The following is an 18,646-nucleotide window of genomic DNA, read 5'->3' as shown; positions in this document are numbered from 1 at the left end:
CACACACACACACACACACACACACCAGCTCATGAGCTCTATCAGCTCTAGATTTTCATTTAGAATGGAAAATGTATGTGTTAGTGCAACAAATGTTAGTTCATCGAATCGTAATCCTATCAAATGGCATCGATTCATTCCTTTAATCAAACGAATCGCACTGAATCCTTTAAACTTAAACGTATCGTTCCTGTATCGTATCCCATGTATCTAGGTAATTTTGGAATTGTCTTGAAAGGAAAGATGCACATCCCTAAAAGACTTGCTTCTTTGCTAAGCAGACTCTAGTATCTCATGTGTCTTGTATGACAAAGACAATGTAGTGCATGTAGCTGCTTTATATCAAGGAAGCTGTAATAATATTTTCAACATTTTACAAAGTACTCTCAGGTCTCCTGTTGTCTAAAATGAAGAGACAATGTAATAAACATGGAACTCACTCCATCTTATTCAGTTGTTTGTTCCTTTCCCTGACTTTGGAGAGCAGCTCTGCGTCAAGGTCTTGTTCCACATACGTAGGCTTAGTCTTCCGTGGCGGGTTCTTCATCTTGTCTCCGTGTGACTGGGTGGAGATGTGCTCGGCGTACTCAGTCAAACCCTGAGAGGACACTTTGCACACTTTGCACCAGTGCCTACAATCCCTGGGGAAGAGGGGTGGCTTATTTCTCTAGTCCTCATAATGCTTATTTCTCTAGTCCTGGCGATGCTTATTTCTCTAGTCCTGGCGATGCTTATTTCCCCAGTCCTGGCCATGCTTATTTCCCCAGTCCTGGCCATGCTTATTTCTCTAGTCCTGGCCATGCTCATTTCTCTAGTCCTGGCCATGCTTATTTCTCTAGTCCTGGCCATGCTTATTTCTCTAGTCCTGGCCATGCTTATTTCTCTAGTCCTGGCCATGCTTATTTCTCTAGTCCTGGCCATGCTTATTTCTCTAGTCCTGGCCATGCTTATTTCTCTAGTCCTGGCCATGCTTATTTCTCTAGTCCTGGCCATGCTTATTTCTCTAGTCCTGGCCATGCTTATTTCTCTAGTCCTGGCCATGCTTATTTCTCTAGTCCTGGCCATGCTTATTTCTCCAGTCCTGGCCATGCTTATTTCTCCAGTCCTGGCCATGCTTATTTCTCCAGTCCTGGCCATGCTTATTTCTCCAGTCCTGGTGATGCTTATTTCTCTAGTCCTGGTGATACTTATTTCTCTAGTCCTGGTGATGCTTATTTCTCTAGTCCTGGTCATGCTTATTTCTCTAGTCCTGGTCATGCTTATTTATCCAGTCCTGGTGATGCTTATTTCTCTAGTCCTGGTGATACTTATTTCTCCAGTCCTTGCCATGCTATTTCTCTAGTCCTGGCCATGCTATTTCTCTAGTCCTGGCCATGCTTATTTCTCAGGTGCTTATTTCTCTAGTCCTCATAATGCTTATTTCTCTAGTCCTGGTAATGCTTATTTCTCTAGTCCTGGTAATGCTTATTTCTCTAGTCCTCGTAATGCTTATTTCTCTAGTCCTCGTAATACTTATTTCTCTAGTCCTCGTAATGCTTATTTCTCTAGTCCTCATAATGCTTATTTCTCTAGTCCTGGCCATGCTTATTTCTCTAGTCCTCATAATGCTTATTTCTCTAGTCCTCATAATGCTTATTTCTCTAGTCCTCATAATGCTCATTTCTCTAGTCCTCATAATGCTCATTTCTCTAGTCCTCATAATTCTCATTTCTCTAGTCCTCATAATGCTCATTTCTCTAGTCCTGGCCATGCTTATTTCTCTAGTCCTGGCCATGCTTATTTCTCTAGTCCTGGCCATGCTTATTTCTCTAGTCCTGGCCATGCTTATTTCTCTAGTCCTGGCCATGCTTATTTCTCTAGTCCTGGCCATGCTTATTTCTCTAGTCCTGGCCATGCTTATTTCTCTAGTCCTGGCCATGCTTATTTCTCTAGTCCTGGCCATGCTTATTTCTCTAGTCCTGGCCATGCTCATTTCTCTAGTCCTGGCCATGCTTATTTCTCTAGTCCTGGCCATGCTTATTTCTCTAGTCCTGGCCATGCTTATTTCTCTAGTCCTGGCCATGCTTATTTCTCTAGTCCTGGCCATGCTTATTTCTCTAGTCCTGGTCATGCTTATTTCTCTAGTCCTGGTCATGCTTAATTCTCTAATAGTGATTATTTATTTATTAACTTTTAGTTACTCAGGGCAGCCCAATTGAGACCAGGGTTTCATTCCCAATGGTGCCCTGAGTGGAAAAATGTTCTCACAACAGGAAGAACAATTTATATTACAATTTAAACATAATGCATATCAACTTAATATCAGGTCTAGAAATGGAACTTAGACGGTGTGTGGAACTAACCACCACCAAGTAATAGAGAGTCAAGTCTTTACACTTGAAAGCATAATTTTTTGTAGGGACATGGTACACATTATTACAGATATGTCTGCATTAAGATATGTTATTCAGTTCACAAAAGACCTGTATGGTTGGGAATTGAATCTCACCTGCCCTTCACATTCTCAAGCTCTCGGTGGTGTAGCATGCTCTGCATGTGCTTGTGCGCATCCTGTAGGATAGTTAGGAGAAGAATTTAAAAAATCTGAACTTGAATAACATCTCTCAAGATATGGCAATCGTGTAAAATGCCAATAAACATCATGCAATTGGCTTCAGCCTGGAATCGCTAAACCAAATCACAGTATCTATAACATTGTAGCCAATATTGTATGGACAATTATAATTTCTTATCTATAAAATATTGTCTAACACTGTACAAGTAATCCAGTTGAAATGTGTTATGTTCTGGGAAATATGGTTTTATCAATAATAAGATTGCTCTTACATTTTTCAGGTAGACCTTGCGACATAATATACAATAGCAAGACACCTCCACCTTCACGCTTGGGGTCTTCTTAGTCGGTGTCATCCCTGGAAACGAAAGATTATATGCAGCACATTTTGAAGATAGCTAAGGAGCTAATGACAGTTCCAAACCTAACTACCTTGATATGATTTAAAACTCCAAAGACAAGGCTTTTAACAATGTAAAAACTACCTCGTCTTTGGAGTTATGAATCACTGCCTACCGTGCAATTTCTTACCACCTGGAGACAACAATATAATATTTGAGTGTCTGTGAGATGGTGTGTTATGACAACCTATCCAATACACAATTACTTACAATTTAATTTACAAACAGGCAGATACAAACAATGCATTATATTGTTAGCTAGCTCTTTTTAACATTGTATTACTACTGTCCGTTTGTCAAGGTTTAGCTAGCTAACGTTAGAGGTTGGTTGGCTGGCTAGCTAACTTAGCTTCGTTTGCAAAATATGGCAAACACGTTTTCAAAACATTCTCAAGATACCAGGACCACAGACATGTTAGTTTACGAATTGTGTAGAAACATACATTGCAGTGTACAAACCATACTTACCTCCTAGAGTTTTTTTAAATATATATTATTGTACTCAGCAAATCTCACATGGCCAATTTGGTCGCCATGCTTGTGGTCCACAAAACACCCGACCACTACTGATCCACCTCGTCATAGTTGGCCCGAAGAGCCAATCAGATGCATCCTCTAGTTCTAATCCCGGAAGTTTAGAATAGCCTGTCATTGCGGAAGTAGCTTCAGTGAAGAAAACCTTTTTTGTTGAGAATTGAAAGATAATAATTTACTGTCGTGAGAAAACGAGTCACATCATATAGTTAGAGATTACTACCCGTTTTTACTGTGTCTATTGCTGGCTTTTTGAAAAGGAGCAAAATGTGTAATGGTTGTGTGCAGAAAGAGTACCCTGACAGGGTGAGTCTGGTTAAAAAAATCTGACCAAAACTGAGAATCTAGTGTAAACATATTTGCAGTAGTAGTCACCTAGTAACAGTATATAACTCTGTATTTTATGATGACTGCTTTGATCAATTTTACGTTGAGGATTTTTCTGTCAAACTGAATATGGAATCTAGCTTAGATAATTGTTTGTCAACTGTAAAATACCCTCATCTCTGGTTGTCAGGGGAACACATGTTTGGAGAATGGCTCCTACCTGATGAACTACCTGGGCTGTGCCAACTGTCACCAGAGGGACTTTGTGTTGATCAGCAACAAGGCCACAGAAGATGAGGATGGAGAAGAGATAGTCACCTATGATCGTGAGTCAATGTTGTTCCAGTGATGTTTCGGGTCAAAAGTTTTTGCAACAGCAAACAAAGACAAGCATTTCTAATTGGACAATTTCGGATAGTATCTCCCAATTTCTTCTGTTTTGTGTCTAATGAACATGGTCCTGAGAAAGGTGTGTGTGTGGCTGTGCTGGAGATGATTTTCATCTTACGAGTGGCATTTCTTTACTACCTGGCAGATGTGTGTAAAAACTGTGACCACGTCGTAGCCAGGCATGAGTATACCTTCTCTGTGGTGGACGATTATCAGGTAAAAAGTTATCCTTTGAAGGTTAAATACCCACTGAATAACAGTGCAATAATACCCTGTTCACGCTACTGAGCCAAACCGAACCAAGGCAAGTTGTACTGTCCTGGCCTGGTTACACATCCACCAGAGTAATAATAGAGAATATATCCGAGCCAGCACAGTAAGGTTCGGGTCGGCACAATGGTGTGAAAAGGGTTGAAGACTTCCATACCATTATGTGAAAGAAACTATAAAAAATGATGTTGGTCCAAGGTGGGTGTTTCTCTCCTGACGGTAACGTCATGGGCCTCTATCCACTCCAGGAGTACACAATGTTGTGCATGCTGTGTGGGAAGGCGGAGGACTCCATCAGTGTGCTGCCAGATGATCCCAGGCAAACCGCCCCTCTCTTCTAGAAGAGTACAATGACAGACTGAGATGACCAGATGTAAACAATCAAGAACTGCTAGCTCAACATGGACCAGAAGTCCCATGAAAGAGATAGACTATTAGCATTCTAGAAAATAGAGCAGGTATTCTAGAACACATATCACATCTCAAACCCAAAGCCATATAGCCATGCATCTCCATGTGGCTCTGCCCAGACATAACATTTCACTTATAGAACACAGAGCTTGTCTAAGATGGCAAGTCCTATATTCATCAAACTGAAAGAACAATACCAGTCTTCTTTAACATAGATTTTTCATCAGCAGTAAGGGTAAGCAAAGACTACATAGTATAGTACATGCTACTCTTCACTGACCACAGATGTATATACTGTCCAATTTTGCTAGAATTAGATTTAGGGCCTAGTTCACTCAGTAACAACCCCAACCCCCTACCCCATAAGCACTATCAGAGATTAATCTTGGCTTATCAGAGCGCAAGAAGGAGCTACTACCATATCACATATAGCTATGGATCTACATTAAGTTTATTGAAGGTTTGGGGGCTAGGGGTTGTTTCTGGACAGGGTCTAGGTTGGGGCTAAGGGTTGTTTCTGGATAGGGTTTAGGTTGGGGCTAAGGGTTGTTTCTGGATAGGGCCTAGATTGGGGCTAAAGGTTGTTTCTGGACAGGGCCTAGGTTGGGGCTAAGGGTTGTTTCTGGACAGGGCTTAGGTTGAGGTTATTTTGTAGGGCTTGGAACCCTAGTTAGACTGCTGTTAAGGATACATAACTGTTACAGATCACATGTCTGTTTAAATAGATTTGACAGTATTGTTTTTTAAATATAAATATTAAGTAAAACAAATGTTTGTATGTTTGGGGGGCAATGGAACTTGACACTTTGTACGCATTTGTTGGTTGAATCGTAACGTAATAAAGACAACGTGTAGGTAGTCTACTACTTTGAAAATATATTATTTCATATATACTTTACAGAAATATAAACGCAACATGTAAAGTGTTGATCACATGTTTCATGGGATGAAATAAAAGATACCAGAAATGTTCCATATGCACAAAAAGCTTTTCTCTCAAATTTTATTGCACACATTTGTTTACATCCCTATTAGTGAGCATTTCTCCTTTGCCAAAAGAATCCATCCACCTGACAGGTGTGGCATATCAAGAAGTTAATTAAACAGCATGATCATTACATAGGTGCACCTTGCGCTGGTGACAATTAAAGGCCACTCTAAAATGTGCAGTTCTGTCACACAACCCAATGCCACATATGGCTCAAGCTGATGGAGCGTGCAATTGGCATTTTGACTGCAGGAATGTCCACCAGAGCTGTTGCCAGATAATTTAATGTTAATTTCTCTACCATAAGCTGCCTCCAATGTCATTTTAGAGAATTTGCCAGTATGTCCAAACAGCCTCACAACCGCAGACCACGTATGGCGTCGTGTGGGCGAGCGGTTTGCTGATGTCAACGTTGTGAACAGAGTTCCCCATGGTAGCAGTGGGGTTATGGTATGGGCAGGCATAAGCTACGGAAATCGAACACAATTGCATTTTATCGATAGCAGTTTGAATGCAGAGATAGCGTGATGAGATTCTGAGGCCCATTGTCGTGCCATTCATCCGCTGCCATCACCTCATGTTTCAGCATGATAATGCACGGCTCCTTGTCTCAAGGTGCTGCACACAATTCCTGGAAGCTGAAAATGTCACAGTTCTTCCATGGCCTGCATACTCACCAGACATGTCACCCATTGAGCGTGTTCCATTTCCCACCAATATCCAGAAACTTCGCACAGCCATTGAAGAGTGAGACAACATTCCACAGGCCACAATCAACAGCCTGATCAACTTTGATGTCACGGTGCATGAGGCAAATGGTGGTCACACCAGATACTGTGGTTTTCTGATCCACGCCCCTATCTGTGACCAACCGATGCATATCTGTATTCCCAATCATGTGAAATCCATAGATTAGGGACTAATGGATTTATTTCAATTGACTGATTTCCTTATATGAACTTTAACTCAGTAAAATATTTGAAATTGTGGCATGTTACATTTATATTTTTGCTTCACTAAATGCCAAATGTATACCCGATTTGATTTTCTGCAATCCTGAAATTATGATAAATTATTCTGCAGTGGTGAAATAAAAATACTCTTATTTTGCTGGTCTGCATCATAAATATATTTGATCGGGACCAGTTTATTAAAAAATACAGATTTGTTTTTTTTGCGGACACTGTACAAATGATAAAAAAAATAATATATTTGCAATGATATCCATGCACTTGTTACATTAATTCAGTATGAGATGTGATTTTTCTTTACATTCCAACATTGTGACACCTCTGCATGACCGAAGAGATTTCCTCACAACAAAAGCATACAAATACATTGTAAATATGCCAGAGTGAGTGACATTTTAAATAGCTCGAATTACAATTTGTTTCATCTACTGTAGTGGTTTCTAAGGGAAAGGAGGAATGAAGTTTACAGACCCTGGTCCTCACAAATGAAGGCTGATGTGTTGGTGCAATAAGAGGAAAACGTAGTTTGATTGAACAGCATTAAAGTGCTCTCTATACTAGGGTTTTTCAAATGGTCCATATACACACACACTAGGAGACCTCCTTTCCATTCCTCAAATATGATACAATACAGATCTTTTTGGTCTCATTGCATACACACATACATAGTGTTAAGAGCACAGGACTAGGGTCGGGGAGAGAAGAGTTGGCATTCAAGGTTTTTTAGGAAACCTTTTCTTCGTTTCGACTGCAGAATCGAGCTACATTTGTCAAGTACTTAGTTTGAGACGCATCCAACAAATAAATAGATACATTCTATCATACATTTTACATTACATACAGTACATTCCCTGGAGTACAGTAGTAGATAATAGATATTTACACATGCTATCAAAGACCAGATACAGTATATTCTCTGTACATACATTATTACAGTCTTAGTCACCATTGCCGCCTGGGTCGTGTGCAGTGGGGAGGAAACGTTTTGAATCTCAGTGAAACGGAGAGGTACATCCTGAACATGTCTGTTAACCGGAGCAAAACGTTTTACTACAGTATGCCCTTCTGCATTTATTGGGATGACTCATGTACTGGAAGCAGCTCTGCAGGTTGATCACTAGCTGACACAGCCACAAAGTACAAAAATATCAATTTAAACCTAACCCTATTAAGACCTAATTGTTACGATATATAGCCAATTTTGACTTTGCAGCTGGCCTATCTAGTGGAAATTGCTGAGCTCTGCCTCCAGGACAACATTCATCCTCCTACTGCACAACAACCTGTTGCCAATTCTGTCCACTTATCGGCTCACTTTGCCACTGCCTTTGCCCTCGTGACTGGAGACTCTCCCTCGGGCACCGGGCCCTGCACCCCACGGTATTCCCTGCTGCCCGCTGAGCCTGTCCTGGGGGTACCGCGGAGGGGGAGGGGACCCCGAGAAGCTGGACGGAGAGCCGCTGCGCTCCACGAAGACCCCACCCCCCTCGCGGAGCTCGTGACGGGAGGGGGAGGAGCTGAGTGAGCGCTGCAGCAAGGAGGAGGAGCTACGGGGGCGCGGTGGTGGACTGAAGAGTGCACCGCCGCGGTCCTTCATCAGCTGGGTCAGGCTGGCCAGGAAGTCAGCATCGCTGGTGCTGCTAGCGCGCACCCGGAACCGCCGGTGCCTACTGGGTCAGAGAACAGAATAAAAAATAAAAACTGCAACCCTTACTATTACAGCCTACCAAGGTTGCGTTCGGCAGGGCACAACGTTGTGGAACTTTCAGACACGGATATGTAATGTAGAGCAGACAGACTGGAAAAATAGAGGATGTCCAATGAGAAATTACGCCAGCGGTATTCATCACATTTCTATATGCAACGTGCCATAACGCTTGCCCTACTGAATGTGGCCCAGTGCTGTGACATCATGCCATGTTTTTCATACCTGTTGTCTACAGCCGGGCGGGTGGGCGGTTTCCCGGGAGGCGGGCGAGGCAGGAACCTGCCGGAGGAGGAGAGCTGCTGATGCTGCTCGGGCCCCAGAAGAGGGGGGTTAACGGGACGCGGGATCTTACTCCTGCTGCCCGAGGAGGAGAGCGAGAGGGAGTCGCGGTCCTCCCCAAGCCAGTCGGAGCGTGAGCCGCGGTCTGAGCAGGACAGGAGACGCTCCCGGACAACACAGGGCAGCAGGTTGTCGCAAGAGAGGGATGGTGAGGGCGAGTGGAAGGGCGAGCCGGGCACGGGGCTGCTCCAGCGGTGACGGCGATCCGTGGTGAGGGGGGTGGGGGAATCCGGGGCGGTAGTTGGGTCTCGTACAGGGATGCGGCTCAGTCTGGACGAGGAGGGGGAGTCCCTTTGCAGGAGGACCGGGGAGGGTGAGGAGGAGACAGTGCCTGCATTCTCTGCGGCGCCTCTAGCTTTCTCCACCTGGGGGCGCTGGTTGGGTTCAGAGGACCGGTCGGGGAGGCCAGAGTCGCTCTCTGGGTCTTTATCGTTGGCGAGGTGGGCTGGGATGAGGCTTGGCACAGGGCTGGGGGCTGACTGGACCGTCTCACCAACCTTGCCCTCTTGGGGTTCAGTGGGTCTGGTGAACGGGGCCTCTAGCGGTATGGCTTCACTCTTCTCTGTCACGGGGGACTGCGGTACGGGGTTGGGAGACTGTAAATAGAGACACAAGGCAGAGTTGATTGGGAGACGGGGTGAGGAGGCACAAGTAGAGCGAAGTACAGATTTCTCTGTGTATCTGGTGTGTGTGAACAGTTCTTGGCATTCAAAAAAATAACCTGCAGTGAAGTAAAATACATTTCCTTCAAAGTGGATATAAATGCACTGTCAGGGCCATTTTTAAGAAATGCAGCACCAAAACATTTAGAAAAAGTAACATTTGAATGTACGTATGCATGAAGTATCTGTGTGAGCATTTCTTCTGCCAAACCTTCACTCACCTGCTCCATCTGAGCTCGGCCCAAGTGGCCTAGCATCCCAGGCAGCCTCTTTCCGCCCAGTAACCAGGTACAGGGCAGGGCCATGTGGGACTGGACGGGACTGATTGGGGCTGAGGGAGGCTGTTGGTCCTGGGCCTCTGCTTGGGTCCCTGGTTTATCCCCATCCAGAGAGTCGTCTCCTGGAGGCTTGGCTGCCCCCGAGGCCCCGCTGCCTCCCCCCTGTTCCATCTCCAGCATCACCCACTCCTGGGAGTCTCCCTCCTGGGGTACAGGACTAAGGTTGAGGGCCACGAAGCCTCCACTGCTGGCCCCAGCCCCCTCCTCCTGGTCGGGGGTCCCTGCTCTGCCGGGGGTCCCTGTCGCCTGGTCCTCGTCGCAGGGGGTGCCAACCTGCTCCCCTTGCCCCCCGCCGTTCTCTGGGATGGTCTTCTCTCGCTCCTGAGGACGCTGCTTCCCCAGACTGGAAATATAGAAGACATTTGGGAATTGACATTTGTGTAATCGTTCAATTCATCTTTAAAGTTGACTAATGGAAATTAGATCTGCCTAACTTGCCAATGAACAGTTCAACAAAACAGAGCTTGGCTGAAACAAAAACCTGAATACAGAAGGGAGTCTTAAGGACTGTTCATTTCTTAAACAAATCACTCTGCCTTGTGCCTGCCTCGTCCTAGTGCAGTGGTTCTCAAACCTGTCCTCGGGGACCCTCAACAGTTCCATGTATTTGATCTCTTCCAGAGCTAGAACACTGATTTTACTTTTCAACTAATCATCATGCCCTTGACTGGTGAATCAGGTGTGGTAGTTCAGGGTTAAAACCAAACTGTGAAATGTCTAGCGGTTTGAGAAGCACTGTCCTAGTGCATTTTGTAGCACAATATAAACGATTCAACTACTGTAGCACAATATAAAACGATTCAACTACTGTAGCACAATATAAACGATTCAACTACTGTAGCACAATATAAACGATTCAACTACTGTAGCACAATATAAACGATGCAACTACTGTAGCACAATATAAAACGATTCAACTACTTTAGCACAATGGTAAAAGGAACTGACTAGGCCTCGAGGAAGCGTTCGATGGTGGGCTTGGGTTCAGGGGCCAGTCTCTTCTCAAAGGCCAGGCTCTGGCTGTGTCTCATTCTCCGGAGCAGGGGGGCTGCCCGGTCTAGGAACATGGTCTCTGAGCGCACCCGTCTGGGGGAGCTCTGGACGGAACCTGTGTTGGGGCTCTGGTTACCCCCCTGGTTCTGGCTGTGCTCGTCCTCACTCACCACCTGGAGAAGGGGTAGGAATGTAGCTGTGTCACAAAAAAAGGTGTTGGGAGTAGGAAATACTATTTTAAAAGGTAGATTCCACAATATGACGTTAACAAAGCCAGGTGACTACCTACACACACACACACACACACACACAAAGAGGGGATGAGGTAAGAAGCTAATCTCATTCAGCCCCTTGCTTCTCCCTTAGTAATATATTTGATTGCTGTTGCGGTCTATGTTCAGGTCATATCGTAACATAATTGCGTCTCAGTGGTGTTCTGCACATTGTTAATACTCATCACTGCAGCTGGACTAAGAACAGTAGAGTAGCTTGAAAACAAGGTTAGCTGAACTGCAGCAGTTAAAGGAAACTAACAGGGGAGTTTCTTTCATAGCACGTGTTCCTCTGTCTCAAACCCAGTATTTATTTTTATGGTCAATAAATTAAAAAAGATCACACAAAAAAAAAAAAAAATGTGCGTGTGTGTTCCAATCCGAACCTTCCTGATGAGTGTTTTTTGTTGTTTCTGGGCTGCGGTGTGTTTTCGGTTGCGGTTGCGGTCCATCTCCTCCCACACGTCGGCACCCTGGGCAGCACGTTGATGCTGGGCCGGGATGGGGGGACAGTTGTCGGCGTCGCTGAGGCGCTCGCCCTGCAGTACGTCCTCAGTGTTCTCCCTCTGCAGCTCGCCGGGGAGCACCGAGGCGTTGGCCATGCTGGGGGGAGAGAGAGAGAGAGAAGGACAAAGGGAGAGGGAGAATGAGAAAGATAAGAGAGTAAGAGACAGGAAAGAGAGAGAGAAGCAGGGAGGGAGGGAATGAGAAAAGGAGAGAGAGGAGATAGAGGAAAAAGAGGTGGAAGGTCATTCAGCTGCTACTTCTCAGAGCACAAATTAGGACTGTGGTTTCCATGGGGATCTCTGACTGACTATGCAGGGTTCCCCTTCCCCCGAAAAGCTTGGAATATAAAAACAACCTATGTGTTGACTTGCATGAGTCGGACAAAAGTTGGACCCCGTCAATTTGAAGGAAGATATTATAGTCCAATCAGCAAATTCTGACCAATGAGGCATTAATTACAAGCATTCACACAAATATTCTGCATCCCACCAATCAACAAGAAGCCAGACAAAGTACATTTCTGAATCTTAGAATAGAACAGTTACTACTTTGGATCTGAGTTGCAAAATTTCGGGAACTTTTCCAAAATGACCAGGTTTTCCAGAAATCCAGGTCGAAAGATTCCTGGAATGGGGATGGAATAAGCAGGAATTTTGGTTAAGTTACCCAACTTCTGCAACCCTACTTCTGATGCCACACAGTTCTACCTTTCCCCTACTTTTTTAAACAATTAGTCCACCATTATTTCAGTTCTTACCCCATGTAAGCTGGTGTGAGGCGGGTGAATTGCTGAGCGGTGGTGGCCGAGGCGGTGATGGTAAGCATATCCTCCGAGTCGCACCTCTCCCAGTCATACGGGTCATTCTCCAACACACTTTGACTCTTCATGGCATTCTCAAACACTGATATTAGTAGCTGGAACAGAACAACCCAAACCATTGATATTTAGCATTACGAGACAACGGGAAGATTATCTATTGTCGGCAGACAGAGGCACAGGGGTTGGGGTCAATTCCATTCAAATTCAGTCAAATCAGGAAGTAAACAAAAATTCTAATTCCAGTTTGAGGAAGATTGGAATTTCAGTTTATTTACTGGATATTTATGAGGTAACGAGCACATATGGAAAGCTATAGACCTGATAGTCAGGCTTAGTGTAGTAGTCCAAGGTCAGGATATGATCCAGGAAGACACTGAACTCTGAAGGGAGATGTTTGAGCATTAGGTGATGGTCGTAGGCCTCCTTCAGGTTCCCCACCTGTTCCTGTGAGTAGAGAGAAAAGAACATGAACACACATGCACGTACACATACACACGCGCACACACACACACACACACACACACACACACACACACACACACCCCCCTTACTTTGTCTTTGACCTTCCTCCATGGTAGCTGGCCCACCATGAACTCCACCAGCATGTAGAAGAGAGACCAGAGGTCATCATGGCGACCCATCTCCTGCAGACCCCAGACACACACATCATGTGTGAGCAAGGTGAGAACATGTAGTCATACAGCTGTATATATATACACACAGTACCAGTCAAAAGTTAAGACACACCTACTCATTCCAGGGTTTTTCTTTATTTTTACTATTTTCTACATTGTAGAATAATAGTGAAGACATCAAAACTATGAAATTACACATATGGAATCATGTGGTAACCAAAAAAGTGTTAAACAAATCAAAATATATTTTATATTTGAGATTCTTCAAAGTAGCCACCCTTTGCCTTGATGACAGCTTTGCACACTTGTAGCATTCTCTCAACCAGCTTCATGAGGAATGCTTTTCCAACAGTCTTGAAGGAGTTCCCACGTACGCTGAGCACTTGTTGGGTGCTTTTCCTTCACTCTGCGGTCCAACTCATCCCAAACCATCTCAATTGAGTTGAGGTCAAGAGATTGTGGAGGCCAGGTCATCTGATGCAGCACTCCATCACTCTACTTCTTGGTCAAATAGCCCTTACACAGCCTGGAGGTGTGTTTTGGGTCATTGTCCTGTTGAAACACAAATTATAGTCCCACTAAGCGCAAACCGGATGGGATGGCGTATCGCTGCAGAATGCTGTGGTAGCCATGCTGGTTAAGTGTGCCTTGAATTCTAAATAAATCACTGGCAAAGCACCCCCACACCACCTCCTCCAAGCTTCAAGGTGGGAACTACAAATGCAGAGATCAACTGTTCACCTACTCTGCGTCTCACAAAGACACACCAGTTGAAACCAAAAATCAAAAATGTGGACTAAAGGACAGATTTCCACCGGTCTAATGTCAATTGTTTGTGTTTCTTGGCCCAAGCAAGTCTCTTCTTATTATTGGTGTCCTTTAGTAGTGTTTTCTTTGCAGCAATTTGACCATGAAGGCCTGATTTACCCAGTCTCCTCTGAACAGTTGATGTTGAGATGTCTGTTACTTGTACTCTGTGAAGCATTTATTTGGGCTGCAATTTCTGAGGCTGGTAACTCTAATGAACTTATCCTCTGCAGCAGAGGTAACTCTGGGTCTTCCTTTCCTGTGGTGGTCCTCATGAGAGCCAGTTTCATCATATCGCTTGATGGTTTTTGCAACTGCACTTGAAGAAACCACGTTCTTGAAATGTTCTGGATTGACTGACCTTCATGTCTTAAAGTAATGATGGACTGTCATTTCTCTTTGCTTATTTAAGCTGTTCTTGCCATAATATGGACTTGGTCTTTCAACAAATAGGGCTATCTTCTGTATACCACCCCTACCATGTCACAACACAACTGATTGGCTCAAACGCATTAAGACGGAATGAATTTCCCCAAATTAACTTTTAACAAGGCACTCCTGTTAATTGAAATGCATTCCAGGTGACTACCTGGAGAATGAGAGAATGCCAAGAGTGTGAAAAGCTGTATGTATGTATGTATGTGTGTGTGTGTGTGTGTGTGTGTGGATATATATATATACAAATAATATATGGTTGACGCCAAGTAAAAGGAGAGGGGGAGAGAGACTCACCTTATTCTTGTGTGCATTGACTGAGGCATAGCGCACAGTTCCTCTGAACCCTGCCACAGGACGGGGCTGAGAGAGAGAAAGAAGAAAGAGCGAGAAAGAAAGAGAAAGAGAGAGACGGAGAGAGAGAAAGGGAGAGAGAGAAAGAAAGAGAGAAAGAGAGAGAGAGGGATAAGAAATTAGATTGAAGCTGGAGTATTTACACTAGCATACTACTTCAAATGCATGCCCAATACATTGCTTCATTATAAGTGGACATTGGAATGTAGCCAGAGAATTACACAAATGAAACTGGGACCTAATACATACACACACGCACCCGCAGGCATGCACGTACACACACAGGGAGGAATACTTACAGGGCGCACTTCCTGACAAGAGTTGGTGAATTGCCGGGCCAGACCAAAATCAAGCATGTAGCAGCATCGGCACGTGCTGGCCAGGCGCCCCATGGCAAAGTTTGACTGGAGCGGTAAAAAACACAGGTAACATCAGTCAGTGCTACTCAGTCTCGTCCTTAACATGAATCTGATTGAACAGGCAATTATCTCCAAGGTAAACCCGGTAACACTTTTCTGCAGAGCCATGTACTATTATTATGTCTTATTAAATGTTCCTTATTAATAAAAATGTCTGTGATTTAGTCAGGATCATTACGAGATGACCATGAGACATTATAAGGGGGTCATACATGCTTATGACAAGTTGTGCAATACATTATTACTGCATAATAATGCGATATACCTGCATTAATGCTTTAAGTTACGGTGTTATCAGGAAATCCTTAACGCTCTCATTTTGTTCCCTCACTCCTGATACATCACCCTCCATTGTTCCCTCATCGTGACCCCATGGCCTCTTACCGGTTTGATGTCCCGGTGCAGGAAGCCCACAGAGTGGATGCTCTCGATGGCCTCCAGCATCTGCCTGCCCAGCCTCAGAGTGGTGGAGATGGTGAAGGTGCCGCGAGACATAGTTCTGCGCAGGTCTGCCAGATTCCTCCCCTATAGGACACAGTAAAGCAATGTTTGTGGGATAGGGTATGGGACATTGTCATGGTCACCCAAGGCTGAGCTACTCAATCATGCATTTACACACATTTTCTAATACGTTATTTGAATCCACAAATCACATTACAATCACTGCACAGCCTACCTGAAGCTCCATCACCACATAGTTGAAGCGGTCATTACGACCACAGCCCACAAAGCGACACACGTGATCTTTCCCTGAAACAGAGAAACATAAATGTAGCATAAGACACACCAGATATGTATAGTATCTGGCTAAAAGATTCATGTAAATATGCAATCAATATTTTCCATAAAGGTTTTTAAGTGAATTTTCTAGTTATGGACATTTCAGTGTTTTACGAACGATGTCCATTTTAGACATATTCCTCTCTCTCACCCTGGAGCTTCTTCAGCACAGCCACCTCCATCTTCAGCACCTGTTTGGGCTGCTGTGCAGACTCCACCTTCAGGGCCACGTTGACCTGGCTCAGTTGATCCAGTACCTCGTAGATCTCCCCGAAGCCTCCCCCACCAATCTTCTTCACCTGCAAATCGAATGGAGGAAAAGGTAGAATTCAGGTAGTAAAGAAAGAAGAGAGATGGTGGGAGGAGAGATAGCGACAGTGAAAATCTAAGTGTCCTGTGTGAAAAGTGCTGTACTGTACCTAGGGGGGGAAAAAAATGGTACACACACCAGCAGTCCATATCCTACGTTGAACATGATATTCTGAAGAAATGTTGAATTAATGAACACTTACGTAACACATTATAGAAGGCCACCTTGACAATATCTCTGCTGCAGTCTGGCAATGAGAAAGGGTGCAGCAACAAGACAGATTTGACGCAAGCTAGCTGTGCCCTTTCTGCAGCCGGTAGTATTTATAGTCACTCACCACTCTCCATCTCTCCCGGACCAGGTCTGTCACTGACAGGATGTCTGCCGCCTGCTCTACAACGCAACTCATCTCGAGTGCTCCCAACGAAAGTCTGAACCTGGCATTAGTGTCACTGGCTTCTTACTGCAGTAAGGGTGAAAGGACAGAGACAAGTTGATGTTTATCTGACAAATCATGCAAAAGTATTGGAGACCTTGGCTACCTCCATCTACATGTGTCCTCAGAGAGATGTCACAATTTGCGTGCTGTCACTGTAATTTCATTTTCTTTACCAATAAACTAATGTAGTAAAGGATGTATTGAAACATTTTAATATATTTGTTTATACCCACAGCTATAAGAATTATTGTTTATATCAAACTGGATAATCACTGAACATATTAATAGCCCAATCTGCTGAATCTACAACCTCTATTGCACGGTAGATACATTTTTTTTTATCCAAGTCCTTTACTGCACTAGGTGGTTTTAAGAATGTAATACTCATGCATTACCACACTGACAGTATGACATTAGAGCTGATGTTCACAACTTCCCTTAACCCTCTTTGACGCTTCAGTTAGCCAACAGACATAGATAGCTAGCAATTTACCAAACCAACATATCAATCCTATTCCAGCATACTCAGCACATTTTGACAAACTCTGTCAATAAGAATTTGATTTGATATTATCGGTCAAGCTGGTTGGCTCGCTAGCTAACGTTAGGTCTAATGTCTTGCTGTACAGGGAGAAATTGTACAGTTAACTGGCATTGATAAAATTAGCGAGCCTGCACCAGGACGACCTTACCTTGCTTTGCTTAACAATAAAGCGCCACCCTCTGGCTCTGCATCACTGCCTGGCAGCGTTAGCTAGCTATCAACAAACCAATGCTAGCGAAGCTATCTTTCTAGATAACTAACGTTAGCTAGTTACAGTACCTACCTAACTATCCGACATGTACCAGCTAGCTAGTTAGCTGGTACAAGCAAATGTTTTCTTATCTCTGGAAAAAGTAATTTAGCTACCTAGCAAAATAGCTAGCATGCTATTTAACGTTAACGTTAGCTAGCCTAGCTAGCAAGGCAGCTGCACATGCGGCAGTTTCATCCTAACTTATTACATCCTAACCTACCTTGTTTGATTGCACCATTTCCAAACATGTAGCTACTATTTAAAATGCAGGCAGTTAACTGACATATCCACATATCCATTGCTGTGAGTCCTGCTTTCAACTCGTAAAACATGTTATTGTGCACATAACGGAATAATGAGGTTTCTCCTTCGCTCATTCACCCAACAGCATCGGTTACGTCACGGGCAAGCGCTCCCCCTTACACCCATCCTCCCTCTGCATCTTTGCAGAGTTCTCTCTGTGAGAGGAGGATGCTCTGTTTATATCCGCTGCCGGGCTAGGAAGACGGAATATAGATGTCACTGTCACAGCACCATCAGAATCAACAGTGTTTCCTGTTGCATGCTGAGAATGTGATGCGATTGTGAGAGTACAGTATTATGCGTAAAAAAAGTGGCACCCTCAGGACAGCAACGCAGAGTCAATGCAGAGTCAGTGCAGTACTGCATTGACACCTGAATATTATTGACAATGACAGGGCACTGGCATTGAACAAATTGCAGTTCAGACAGCCAATCAAATCAATATGGCATTTTAATGCTAGTTGTGCTATAAAATGCTACAATAGATATCTTTGGAAATTCAAATGATGCATTATGATATATATCCACATATCCAAAGTATGACGGTGCGGCAGGTAGACTAGTGGTTAGAGCGTTGGGCCAGTAACAAAGGTTGCTATATCGAAATCTGTCGTTCTGCTCCTGAACATGCCAGTTAGCCCACTGTTCCTAGGCTGTCATTGTAAATAAGAATATGTTCTTGACTGAGCAGTGATGCTTTCAAAAATAGATAAGTTAAATGCCCTCCGGGGGCTTATGTGTTTGACTTGCCTAAATAAGTAAATATGACATTGCCTAGTGTACTACCCAAATGAGACACTTATGGATTTGGCCGTGTATGCACCCTTCAACATGTGACCCCTTTGGGATCCCCCTTGAAGGAAATCCCCCTCAGAAGCACTG

General features: G+C 44.1%; 3 protein-coding genes across 5 annotated transcripts in view; 1 reads left to right on the top strand and 2 right to left on the bottom strand.

Moving 5' to 3' along the window:
* LOC106571191 (zinc finger protein 106-like) overlaps nt 1-3,546 on the bottom strand; it is a 32,241-nt gene extending 28,695 nt beyond the window's left edge. Inside the window, exons 1-4 of one of the 2 annotated variants that reach the window (XM_014143968.3) lie at nt 3,424-3,546; nt 2,827-2,912; nt 2,489-2,550; nt 441-641 (exon numbers count right to left, since the gene is read on the bottom strand). In XM_014143968.3, coding sequence (XP_013999443.1) covers nt 441-641; nt 2,489-2,550; nt 2,827-2,910 — 347 coding nt within the window. In that variant the 5' untranslated portion in view covers nt 2,911-2,912; nt 3,424-3,546. The remainder of the gene's footprint in view (nt 1-440; nt 642-2,488; nt 2,551-2,826; nt 2,913-3,423) is intronic. The other variant, XM_014143969.3, reaches the window with a different exon arrangement.
* A 138-nt stretch (nt 3,547-3,684) lies between these two features.
* Nucleotides 3,685-5,744, top strand: churc1 (churchill domain containing 1). The gene is given in 4 exon segments (NM_001141582.1): nt 3,685-3,795; nt 4,007-4,142; nt 4,352-4,422; nt 4,725-5,744. Coding segments are annotated over 4 exon segments (339 nt in total). The 5' UTR covers nt 3,685-3,756; the 3' UTR covers nt 4,818-5,744.
* A 132-nt stretch (nt 5,745-5,876) lies between these two features.
* ttbk2b (tau tubulin kinase 2b) lies at nt 5,877-17,939 on the bottom strand. Of its 2 annotated transcripts, none has more exons than XM_014143966.3 (15): nt 17,682-17,939; nt 16,563-16,688; nt 16,067-16,214; nt 15,812-15,885; nt 15,520-15,660; nt 15,016-15,120; nt 14,660-14,725; nt 13,037-13,129; nt 12,804-12,929; nt 12,423-12,580; nt 11,545-11,761; nt 10,842-11,059; nt 9,777-10,236; nt 8,777-9,489; nt 5,877-8,516 (listed from the first exon to the last, which is right to left on the bottom strand). In XM_014143966.3, the coding sequence occupies exons 2-15, from the start codon at nt 16,632-16,634 to the stop codon at nt 8,150-8,152; spliced, it is 2,958 nt and encodes a 985-aa protein (XP_013999441.3). In that variant the 5' UTR covers nt 16,635-16,688; nt 17,682-17,939; the 3' UTR covers nt 5,877-8,149. The 2 variants fall into 2 exon arrangements, with proteins under 2 accessions (XP_013999441.3, XP_013999442.3); XM_014143967.3 differs by having other exon boundaries at nt 5,877-8,513.
* Between the last annotated feature and the right edge of the window lie 707 nt (nt 17,940-18,646).

The sequence above is a fragment of the Salmo salar genome, chromosome 15, assembly GCF_965601325.2.
Source record: "Salmo salar chromosome 15, fSalSal1, whole genome shotgun sequence".
Classification (NCBI taxonomy): domain Eukaryota; kingdom Metazoa; phylum Chordata; class Actinopteri; order Salmoniformes; family Salmonidae; genus Salmo; species Salmo salar.
Note: the sequence above shows the minus strand (reverse complement) of the source record. Positions and strands in the feature narration are given on the sequence as shown.

What these genes read in the sequence shown, in the direction of transcription:
- ttbk2b (XM_014143966.3), bottom strand. Translation starts at nt 16,634, where the DNA reads ATGAGTTGCGTTGTAGAGCAGGCGGCAGACATCCTGTCAGTGACAGAC. An exon ending in TGTGCTGAAGAAGCTCCAGG is followed by an intron (nt 15,886 to 16,066) that starts GTGAGAGAGAGG and finishes TCTCTGTTTCAG; the next exon opens with GGAAAGATCACGTGTGTCGC. An exon ending in CTCACACCAGCTTACATGGG is followed by an intron (nt 11,762 to 12,422) that starts GTAAGAACTGAA and finishes CTCTCCCCCCAG; the next exon opens with CATGGCCAACGCCTCGGTGC.